The 12,032-nt window shown below is 47.0% G+C and overlaps 1 protein-coding gene across 4 annotated transcripts in view; it reads left to right on the top strand.

Moving 5' to 3' along the window:
• Positions 1 to 12,032, top strand: part of MRVI1 (murine retrovirus integration site 1 homolog) — a 135,521-nt gene that overhangs the window by 56,247 nt on the left and 67,242 nt on the right. For all 4 annotated transcript variants that reach the window (XM_008069287.2, XM_008069283.2, XM_008069284.2 and 1 more), the window contains one exon: positions 11,212 to 11,312. In XM_008069287.2, the coding sequence (XP_008067478.1) occupies positions 11,212 to 11,312 (101 nt within the window). The remainder of the gene's footprint in view (positions 1 to 11,211; positions 11,313 to 12,032) is intronic.

Raw genomic sequence — 12,032 nt, 5'->3', positions numbered from 1 at the left:
TGAGCACACAGGAAACAGATGGCTGTACACTTACACATGGTAGGCATTCAATAAATACAGTATTGAGGTGTATTTACTCAGCAAATGTTTATTCAATAAATGTTTATTGAGCACTAACTGCCCAAGATCCCGCTCTCAGAAAGCTCATGTCCTGGTGGATTTACAATCCGTGGACAACTCTCTGTGTTCTGATTTGCTCTTGTGCTCTCCCGTGGCTTTCTCTGATCAGGAGCTAGAGGATCCTTGCTCTGTGCTGTCCCTGGGACTGTCTCGAGCTTCGCAACACCCTTCTTGATTGCCACCTTCTTCCTCTATCTGACCCTCCCTGTTCAAGCCCTGTTTTCACTGGCCAGTGGACAGACTGTTTATATCTCCCCCAGAGACTCCTTGGGAAATGAGTGCTCCCCCACTGGACAAAAAAAGGCTTATGAGCCAAAGAATCAATTCTCTGTCAGGAGTGAGATAAAGACAAAATGGATAATACACATGAAGCACTTGGAACCTGGTAAGGACTGTGTGGAGTAGGGACCCTCCCCCACCAAACTCACCCAGAGAGACCCCCTCATACCACGCTTTCCATGCCAGGCACTGCCCTAGGCATTCCACGTAGTAACCTCATGCCAACTCCAGAGGTAGGTACGATTGCCCCATTTTACAGATGAAAAAACGAAGGCAGGCAAGCACACTCTAATCACCAGAAACTGGGAAGTTCTCAAATGTTCCAATCAAGGATTTTGAATGGTGACATCTATTGGACAACCGCTAAGTGTCTCATTCCTCCAAGGTAGCTATTATTATCTCTATTTTCCAGATGAAGAAACTGAGTCTCTGAGGGCTTTTGTAATTGTCAAAGGTCACATGATTATGTCAGGGTTCAGTGGAGATTCAAATCCAAGTTTCCTGCCAAGGTGTTGCTGCCAGTTCTTTTCTTCTTTCCTGGCCCTACCTGTATAGTAAACCAGCGTCCTGGAGGCCAGAGGTTTTAGGCTGGAGAGCAGTTGCTTAACACCCCATCCTCTTTGGAAAAGAATCTTGGGAAAGGGCAAGAGAACACTTCCACCAGGCTGGCCTCTAGTAGTTCTGGTTGCAGAGTAAGAGCTGTGAGACTTTATCAGTGGAAGTGCCTCAGACAAAGCAGAAGATGTTATAGAAATGTTGATGCTTTCAAACAATCAGGAATGCATATCACAATTATTTGTCCTTAGTTCCTGTTGTTCCTTGTTTCTCTGTCTCTCCCATCAGACTATGTGTGAGCTACGGGGTCGGGGGCTGTGTCTTCCATGCTGTATCTCCAGACTTCAGCCCTAGGCTCTGGCACGTGGTGGGAGCTTAGGGAACCCACTTCATGATTGGTGGGTCGATGGATGGATGGATGGATGGATGGATGGATGGATGGATGGATGGATGGACGGACGGATGGACGGGCAAATGGATGGACGGATGGATACTTGATTGTGTGAGAGTTGGGTGGGTAATTGACTGGCTGGATAATTAAATGAGTAGTGCATTAAAGGAAGGAAGAAATGGGGGAAGGAAGAGACTTAGGAAGGGAGGATAGAAGATATGAAGGATGAATGGCTGGCTGGCTGTCTCCACAGAATAAGGCTAACAGACATTGTGTGCACGGCCATCCTCCTGGCATGTGTTGGCAGGAGAGTAAAAACCATGATGAAGAAGGCAGAGTAAACAGGTGAGAATTTATCTCCAGCTTCTAAAAATAAAGTGGACAATGGCAGGGAAGAGGCCCCACCAGAGGCAGGGCAGCCCTTGGTGCCTGGGAGAAACAACAGGGTGGACACCAGGGAGCCTTCGGGGAGCCGAGGATCTGGGCCTCAGGGCTTGGCAGGGAGGAGACCCGAGTCCGGCAGACCTGAGAGGCACTTCTGCTCCCACCTATGTCCTTAGGATGTGCCGCTCTCATCATTTTCTCACAAGTCCCCAGTGGCCCTTTCATCCTGTCATAAGAGCACTGACCCCTTTGCCACTAGAGCTCCTCTCTACTGAGGCTTTCCCTGTTTGCCCTCCAGAATATTAGAGAATGGTCTGGGGATACGACCTCACGGCACCCACACATACCACCCTCACTGTCGTCATTATTGCGATGGCTTTCTCTCATTCGATCCTGAAAGCAAACCTAGAAAATGAGGATTATTAGCTCCATATAATGTTTGAGAACATGAAAGTCAGAGAAGTTAAGTAACTTGGCCAAGGTCACCCAGGTGGGATTCCAGTCCAGACCTTCCTGACTTTTCCACCACCCCACAGTGACTTCTAGCAGGGTCCTCCTCTTCCAGGCTGCCTGGCAGGGCCCATCTGCAGGAGCTAAACTCTCCATGTCTGCCTGGGGCTGTTCTTACCGTTTCCTAGCTCAGGCCTAGTCACGTGACACTGGGGAAGGGAAGCTAATATTCCCATCTATGACACTGGCCTATATTTATCCCTGTGCTCAGGCGGTTAGGAAAACTATTGTGCATTCCTGGGAATTTATGAGTGAAATAAACATTTAAATGTTTCTATAAGATTTATTTAAGGAGAACAAAATGTGACCTGTTGGCTTATTATAAGATGAGCTAGCTGGGAGATGGCCCAGCCTGCAGTGCTCAGCTGATTCTAGGGAAGGGAAATGGGCCCCCAGGGAGGCTGGGTCCATAGACCCGATGAGAGCAACAGAGAGTCAAGGGCACCCCCTGCCCCTGCTGTCTCTTCCCTGACTGTGTATTCAACCTTTCATGAGGGAGGCTGCACCTTGAAAGAACAAGAGATGAGTGTCAGAGGCCATTGGGATACCAAGAACCAAGGGGTGTGAGACCAAAGATAGGGGAGACAACTGGAGGAACAGAGTGTTATGGTGAGAAGGACACAGCCTGTGTTTAGTCACTCCCACTGTTGACAAGCCACACAGCCCCGGACAAGTCAGTCTTTTCATTGATAAAGTGGGATTCAAAATAGAAGAAGAGGCTGGATGCCATGGCTCACGTCTGTAATCCCAGCACTTTTGGAGGCCAAAGCAGGAGGATAGCTTGAGGCCAGGAGTTAGAGACCCGCCTGGGCAACATTTCTAGACTTCATTTCTACAAAAACAACAATGACAACAAAAACTAGCCAGGCATGGTGGCACATGCCTGTTGTCCCAGCTACTCAGGAGGCTGAGGTGGAAGGAAGTTAGGAGGGCAAGGCTATGGTGAGCCATGATTGTGCCACTGCACTCCATCCTGGGTGACAGAGTGAGACTCTGACTGAAAAAAAAAAATAGAAAAAAGGGAGAGAAAGGAAAATGTGTATCAGGGCCTTTGCCTTCATCTTCTCATTCCCTCTTCACAATTCCATGAGCTAGGGAGATATTATCACCCCATTTGTAGATGGGCCTACTGTGGTTCATTCACTGAAGAGCTGGGAGGATTAAGTGAGAAAACACAAGGAGTGTCTGGGACAAGGCCCAGTGTGCAGTAGGTCTGAGTGACTGTCCCTTCCCTTCACCCGGAGTTGGTGTCTTTGCTCCTGTGTATATAACCCACAAAGGGTGTCTATTGGTTTGAAAAGCAGAGGGTAAGAGAGGGAGTAGAGCCAGGTGGAGGTAGCCTTTGGAGGTTTCTCGGGGGTCCACGTATCACTTGGGTTTGTGTGGCTGGATGCCCCAGGAGAGGAGACGCTCTGTGCTCCCGATTGACCTCCAAATGGTCAATCAGACCCTGAACTAAGAGCTACAATCTCTTCAAAACCAAATACCAAGGTAATTAATTGCATCTCCAAGGCACAGCGCCCCCCTTTTCTCAAAGAAGAGCCTTCCTCCCTTGGCAGGACTCTTGGGAACAATCGCCAGTCAATTATGAAAGAGAGGTGAGGACAATCTGCACTGGATGGAGCTGTGGGAGGAAAGACTGGGGAGGGGAGGGGAGGGGAGAGAGATAGAGATGAGGGGAGGATCTGGGCGGGGAGGGCAGTGAAGACTCCTCAGAGTGTGGGGTGTGAGAGAAGGGGAGGAAAGAAAAAAAGGAGAGAGAGATGAGGATGGGAGTTGAGATTTGTTCCCCAGTCATGTCCATTGAGAGGTGAATGTAAGGAACGAAGTTTTTGGCCAGGCACAATGGCTCACAGCTGTAATCCAGCACTTTGGGAGGCTGAGGCAGAAGGATTGCTTGAACCCAGGAGTCTGAGACCCGTCTCAAAAACGTAGCGAGACTCTCTTCTCTCAAAACAAACAAACAAGCACACACATAAAAAAGAACTTCAAGCTGGCTCGGTGGCTCAGCCTATAATCCCGCGCCTTTGGGTGACTGAGGTGAGTGGATTGCCTGAGCCCGCGGGTTCGAGACCCGCCTGGGCAGCGAGACCTCATCTCTACAATAAATCAAAAAATCAGCCGGGCGTGGTAGCGCATGCCTGTAATTCCGGCTACTCGGAAGGCTGAGGAGGAAGGATCGCCGGAGCCCAGCAGGTCGAGGCTGCGGTGGCCGGGAGCGGCCACTGCACTCCAGTCTGGGCGACAGAGTGAGACTCCAACTCAAAAAAAAAAAAAGAACTTCATTTTTTTTTTAACTTTTTTTGGCTTGCTGAGCAGTTCTTTAAGGTGATCATTCTCAGAGCCTGGGCCAAACAAATCATGGCTTCACTGGGTTTCAGGTCAAATGGTTTAACCAGAGAACCAAACCACAGAGGGTTAGGAGCATGGGTGTCTCTTTGTCTGCTAGGGATACTTACATTTGTCAATATAGTCTCCTCTTTTTATATCTTATGTTTTATGGTTTGTTGCTTCAAATTGCTTTGAGACGTAAATTGCCACTCAATAAGAAACCAATACAATAAAATCTATATTTTACTTATTTAGCAGAATGAATATGTCAAACTCTTGGAAATGGATACATACTATAACTCCACCACCACAGCCACAGTTATTTTTTCAGAACACAACACAAAGTTAGTTCATGTTTGGCCCATTCTGCCTGCCCCTTTAAATAGACAAAAACCTATCTGCATCAGTGCGTGCTGGGAATTTGTATAGCCGTATCACAAGGGATGGCAGGAACCATATAATAGAATGCACATGAAAGTGATATTTTAGCCAAAATGCATTTCTTCTTATCCACCAAAGGACCCATGCAAGAAATTATCTAAATACAACAAGCATGAGAAAAGGCAACTATCAGAGCTCAAACTTTCTCTCTTTTTTTGAGTTGGAGTCTCACTCTGTTGCCCAGACTGGAGTGCAGTGGCCGCTCCCGGCCACCACAGCCTCGACCTGCTGGGTTCCGGCGATCCTTCCGCCTCAACCTTCAAAGTAGCCGGAATTACAGGCATGTGCTACCATGCCCGGCTGATTTTTTTTTTATTTATTGTAGAGATGAGGTCTCGACTGCCCAGGTGGGTCTCGAACCCGCGGGCTCAGGCAATCCACTCACCTCAGCCTCCCAAAGGTGCGGGATTACAGGCTGAGCCACCAAGCCCGGCTAGAGCTCAAACTTTCATGGTCAGAATAAAATTCAAGGAAGGGAGCCCAAACATGCTATAACACAGTCAGAGTTTCGACTGGCATTCCCCTGGTGATAGGCATGAGGCCATCCAGATGTTGTGGGTGATTTTTTTAAATGTTTTATTTTAAAGATGTGGGGTACAATTCAGGGTTAGTTATACAAATGTTCATTATGCAGGTACGCTGTAGGTGATTTCAAGCACAAACCTCCCATGCTCTAGAAAACAGGCTAGGTAAGAATCATGTGACATGAGACCAGGCAGCATACATGATTGAAACAAGCCAGTTTCAGACTATTCAGACCAGGGGTCACTCTGTAGAAATGTGGGCCCGACATTGCTTGGTCTTTCAGTTGCAATGAAAGCAGGATATCTAGATCTTTAGGTGAATTCTTCCAATTATGGAATGGTGGTAATTAATTTTAAAATGTGTAAACTCTGTTCCTAGCAACTGGGTCTCTAATTTGCACCTCTGAACTCAGAGAATATGCTTCAGAGGACTCTCATTGCTTAACTGACGTCCAAGAGAACACACCAGCCAGAATCCCATTTAATGATGTGAAGAGAAGTCTCTGGAAAAACACCAACCTTTCCTGTTCACCAGGGAGTCCACATAATAGAAAATTCCCTATTCCTTCCTCTTTCCAGCTCTCGCGTCTAGCTCGGCATATGCCCCTGGCCCTGTTTGCTGCCACCTCGATCTGGCTTCAGCAGTCTCTGTGGATGCCCACTGCGTGTCCTCAGGCCCCTACTCTATGACTCAAGGTCCTTCTGCTTTCCTTCTGCCCTTTAGAAACCCCCAGCCTCTCTGCTGCTTGCTAGTCTCCTACCAGAGGACACTGCCAGAAAAAATATGGGAAAACTGGTTTGCTCAGAATGAAGCCACAATAATCATGATGAATGGGTATCTGCAGACCATGTGACACTTATCCAAGTGCATATGCATTCATCATTTCATTTTACTTGCACAACCTTCTTCCAAGGCGAAGCAGGTCTTTGACCATTTGCCATATGGTACCAAGGGATAATGCAATGAGAGGACAAAGCAAGTGGCCAGCTCATCCCCAGCCCATCAAGGTGATACTATGCATAGAATGAATTGTTGCTTTCTGGGAAACTCCCTGGGTGTCTCCTCCAGGAGGAGACCTTGATGGAAGGAGGGTATCTGTGTCCTTGGAGGACTGGAGCTCTGGGGTCCTGAGCACAAGCTCACCAGTCTTGGTTCCAGCTGTAAGCATTGTGTGGACTTCCTGGCACTCTACCTTGGCCAACTGGGGATGTACAAAAAGAGAGCGACACAGCTCCAATTTACCAGAGAGCTCCTCAAAGTTCTTGTTGGGGAGCATGAATGCACTAACTGGGCTTTCTATATCATCTCAACCTACTGAATCCTGGGTTACACGAATGAGTCTACTGGAAACATTTCTGTGTTTTCTCTTTGGGCAGTTATTTCCACGCCTAACGTTCAGGGCTCCCCACCTCCAAAACCATAGAGACCACACTCATTGGAGCAGCTTCAAGGCCCTTCAGAAGCCGGCTTAACTTCTTATTCTGGTTTCACATTTTTCCCCACTCCTGACCTCTCCTATCTCACACACCCCCAGTCCATGTACCTGCTCCAGCTACACTGACAAATCTTTACTTCCCAGTCATGCCTTTTGCTAATGACATTTCCTTTGTCTGAATCCTCTCCCTTAGTATCTGTCTTGCAAGCTCCTATTCATCCCTCAAGACCTAGCTCCAAGGTCCATTCTTCTATAGAGTCCTCTCCAACTCCCTTGACTAGGGCGTTTTCTTTTCTTTACTCTGAACTTTCACAGAATTTGTCCATCCCTCGTTACCTTATATTGATTGTATTATTACTTCTTTGTATCCCTTGCTTGATTGTCAGCCCTTCAGGGTCTTCTCTTCATATCTCAAGCTAGGTTTCAGGCCAGATAGTTTAACCTGAGAGCCAAACCACAGATGGTGAGGAGCATGCATGTTTCCTTATCTGCTATGGATATTTATATTTGTCCCTTCATCAACTTAGAAGGGCGCCTGCCCTGCCCCTTCTTCTTCCTGCCCCTGACTAGGGTATACTGCCACTTCTGCCCCGGCCGTCTGGGAGACTGAATGCCCTTGCCCTTGGCCTGTATCCTGAAACGTGGAGCACATCACCTCTGCCTCCCACTTTTGGGACTGCTTCCCGAAATTTCAGAGCAGTGGGTGCCAGCTAACCCCCTTGCTACTTTCCCCGGGTAGGAGCAGTGAGTCCTTCTGGAGCTCCTGGGCGTTATTGTTCTTGCCTCCACTGGCTGGGCTGAAGCCATGGCCTGGGGGCTGCTGATAGGCTGGAGCCCTGGAGAGCCAGTGTTGGACTCTGTTCTTGAACGCTTAGTGCTTAGGTGTTGGTTCCTTGCAAGGAACTGGTGGATAAACAAAAAGTGCTAAATGCAAACGAAAGAAATCTAACAGTATTATAATCATTTATTTTAAAACGTCAATCATGTGCCAGTTGCCTAGCACTTACAAAATATCAGTCATGCACTAGGTGCCTTATCAACATTATTTTTAATCTTCATACCAACCTGGTGAGTTAGATTTCATAATCATGGAGCATACAAAGGTTAAATAACTTGCACAAGGACACGCAGCCAGTACTTGATGAGTAGAAACGTGAGCTCAGGTCTATCTGACCCTTCCAATAAGCAGTGTTGCTTCCTACTCCTCTGGCCCAGCCCATGTCCCCGTCCAAGCTTCCTTTCCAAGTGCCAAGAGATTCTGGGTACCTCCCCCTCCTCTAACCACTGGAGCTGAAGAGGTCCTAGGAGTCCAAGGAACATCTTCTCAGGGATCTGCCTTTGGGTTTCTGCATAAAAACATCCTTCCCACAAGGGAAGCAACACTATTCCCCTGACTGGACTCACTCAGAGACTTCTCCAGTTCATGTGGCCTTATGTTTGGGGCCAAAGGAAGGAAGAGATGCAAAGGAAAATGGGAAAAGCTGCTTTCACTAAAAATTGTGAGATTTAAGAAGTCCAGGCCAGGCAGGTCTGTAATCCCAGCACTTTGGGAGGCCAAGATGAGAGGACTGCTTGAGCCCAGGAATTCAAGACCAGTTTAGACAACATAGTGAGACCTTGTCTCTACAAAAAATTAAAAACTAGCCAGGCATGGTGCTGCGCATCTGGGAGGCTGAGGTGGAAGGCTCACCTGAGCCCAAGAGGTGGAGACTATGGTGAGCCATGATTGTGCCACTGCACTTCAGCCCAGGCAACAGAGTAAGGAGGAGAAGGAAGAGAAGGAGGAAGGAGGAAGAAGGAGGAAGGACGAAGAAGGCATCCAGACAGCACCATATAGGATCCACTTACCAACCAGGTATACTGTGAAAAGGAGAGAGGGCCTCCTCCCAATCTTGCAAGAACCAACACCTGTGCGCTGAGGCCTCACGAGCACAGTGCGGCCCTGGCTCTGCAAGGCTGCAGACCGTCAGCAGCTCTCAGGCCGTGGCTTCAGCTGGGCCAGTGAAAGCAAGAAAATTAATGCCCCGGGCCTCCAGAAGGACTCACTGCCCCCACCCCAGGAAAGTAGCAATGGGGGCAGCCGGCACCCACTGCTCTGAAGCCGCAGGAAGCAGTGTCAATGGTGGGAGGCAGAGGTGATATGCTTCACGTGTCAGGAGACAGGTCTCAGGCAAGGGCGGTGGGCCTCCCAGAAGACCCGGGTATCTGTAGCTGCACACCCTAGTCAGGGGCAGGAGAAGGGTCATGGCAAGGTGCCCTTCTAAGTTGATGAAGGTACATATGACAAAACCCCCGGAGAGTCTCTCAGATATACCCGGGAACAACTGTGAGATGAAAATACTGCAACAGCAGGCAGTGAAAGAGCCAGAGAGATACTGTGTATTACTGTTGACATGGTCCCATTTTTAACCCCAGTCCACTTAGGCCCCTGAAAACATAGGTTGGGGTGCATTTCTTTTTTGAGTTGGAGTCGCACTCCAGTTGCTTAGGCTGGAGTGCAGTGGCATGCTCATGGCCACCCAAGCATCGACCTGCTGGGCTCCGGCGATCCTTCTGCCTCAGCCTTCCAAGTAGCCAGAACTACAGGTGTGTGCTACTACGCCGAACTAATTTTTTATTTTATTGTAGAGATGAGGTCTCACCAAGTTGTCCGGGTTGGTCTCAAACCTGCGGGTTCAGGTAATCCACTCACCCCAGCCTCCCAAAGTGCTGGGATTACAGGCTGAGCCACTGAACCTAGCCAAGGATGCATTTTTAATGAATTTTTAAAAATTTTTAATTTTAAAGATGTGGGGTACAATTCAGAGCTAGGTATACAAATGTTCATTTTGCAGGTACCCTTGTTGATGAGGTGTACCCCCCTCTCCTGGCAGTTTCCCACTACTGCCAATCCCACCCCCTCATTTTTATGAATCTTATTGTATATCCCATATTGCTTTTATTTCATTTATTCATCCATTCACTCACTCAACATATATTTATTATACCTCTGACATGTTTTTATAATTCACATATCCTCATATGAGGATATTAATTATATTATAGCTTCACTAACCTAGGATGTAATAGCTTTCATTTGGATTTGGTAGTTGTGAAATAATAGCTCAAAAATCGAACGACTTGCCCATAGTTTTTGTCCTAATTTCTGAAATATATACCTGTTTAGATAAACTTGTTTACAAAGTAATAAAAATCACACTGCATTCCATTACCCATGGAACAAATTCACCTTTACTGAAATATCAAAAGTACCTAAAGGTGGAGCTGTCATTGAACATCGGGAATGGTAGATGCCACCACCTTTTCTGCTGGCCTGTACTCTTCCCCCGCCAGGCTGGCCACAGTCTGAGGACTCTGCATCATTTATTTTCTAGCACTGTTAAAGCGAACTAGTAAGGGATACAATGTAGTGTCCCTAACCTCAGTGCATGAAATGGTTTGCATTAAGGACTAAAGGAGAAACTGCCTTTCTTTCCCCTGGAGTTATCCAAATAAACTGTATTTGTGCACTATTTACCGTAGCCAAGGAATGGAAGCAAACTAAGTGTCCATCGATGGATGAGTAAATTTTTTAAAATGTGAGGAAATATACACACACACAATAGAACATTATTCAGCTTTCAAAAAAAAAAGAAATAAAAAAGGAAAGAAAAGCCTGCCATTTGCAACAACATGATTGAATCTGGAGGACATTATGCTAAGTGAAATAAGTCAGGCACAGAAAGATAGATATACTACGTGAGCTCACTTGTATGTAGAATCTACAAAGCTCAAATTCACAAAAACAGAGAGCAGAAGGGTGATTGCCTAAGGCTGGGGATGGGGAAATGGGGAGATATTGGTCAAAGGGTGCAGACTTCCACTTACAAGATGAACATGAGTTTCGGTGACCTAATGTACAGCATGATGACTATAGTTAATAATAATCTATTGTATACTTGAAATTTGCTGAGTGTTCCCACCACACACACAAAAAGGCAATGATGTGAGGTAGTGGATATGTTAGCTTGATTGTAGTCGTCATTTCACAATGTATACCTGTATCAAAACATCCCATTGTATACCTTGAATAGAGGCAATTTTTATTTGTCAATTATACCTCGATAAAGCTGGAAAAAAAAACTAAACTCATCCTGGCTCTGAGCATCATGACACAAGCATGAATGTTCCAACTGCAGCCCCTGGAAGCCCCTACCAGCCCAAGCCTAACTATGCCTATATTTCTGTTCTAAACCAGCAGGGCCCTCCCACCGCAGGAATATCTTGCAGTCCACCCACAATCGTCCTGACTGGGGATGTCAGTTCACCAGAAGGAGAAACTGACAGAAACCTGGCCAACAGGTACACGTCCCAGGTGCCTGATCCTTGTGCTGTGACAAACAACATTTCCTAGAACATGGGGATCAGATAGCTACATTTTAAAAAATAAAGCTTGTCTTCTTTCTTGTTTGTTTATTTATTGCATTGGGATCTCTCTGCCATTCAGGCTGGAGTGCAGTGGCACCATCATGGCTCACCACAGCCACAAAGTCCTGGGCTCAGGTGATCCCCTGCATCAGCCGCCTGAGAAGCTGGGCTACAGGCACACACCACCATGCCTGGCTAATTTTTTACGTTTTTGTAGAAATGAGGTCTTCCTATGTTGTCTAGGCTGGTCTTGAACTCCTGGGCTCAAGCATTCTTCCCGCCTCAGCCTACAAAGGGCTAGGATTACAGGTGTGAGCCACCATGCCTGGCCTCTTGTATCATTTTGTTGAAAACAGTCAAGCAGTTTTTCAAAATGGGAGTGAAAACTTGGGATTTTTTCCATCATTTTCCTCCCAAAATGATTTTTTCTCCTGTATGTGAATCTTTTCACCCTGCTAAACCTTTAAGACAAGCACACATCACAGCAGGGGAGTGTGCCATAAAAACTGCCCAGATATTTGCAGACTCCTGAAAGGTGTGAATCTTTTGACTGTAGAATCCTGCCCCTGGCCAAAGCATGTCCAGTGTGAAATACGATCTCTTGGGAGGAACACTGGCTCTCAAGGGAATGTCTCTGCCTCGGTTTTACACAGC

This window comes from Carlito syrichta, unplaced genomic scaffold (genome assembly GCF_000164805.1).
Source record: "Carlito syrichta isolate Samal-C Ts95f unplaced genomic scaffold, Tarsius_syrichta-2.0.1 Scaffold311906, whole genome shotgun sequence".
Classification (NCBI taxonomy): domain Eukaryota; kingdom Metazoa; phylum Chordata; class Mammalia; order Primates; family Tarsiidae; genus Carlito; species Carlito syrichta.
The sequence above is the reverse complement of the archived record's forward strand: the minus strand, read 5'-3'. Positions and strand labels throughout refer to the sequence as shown.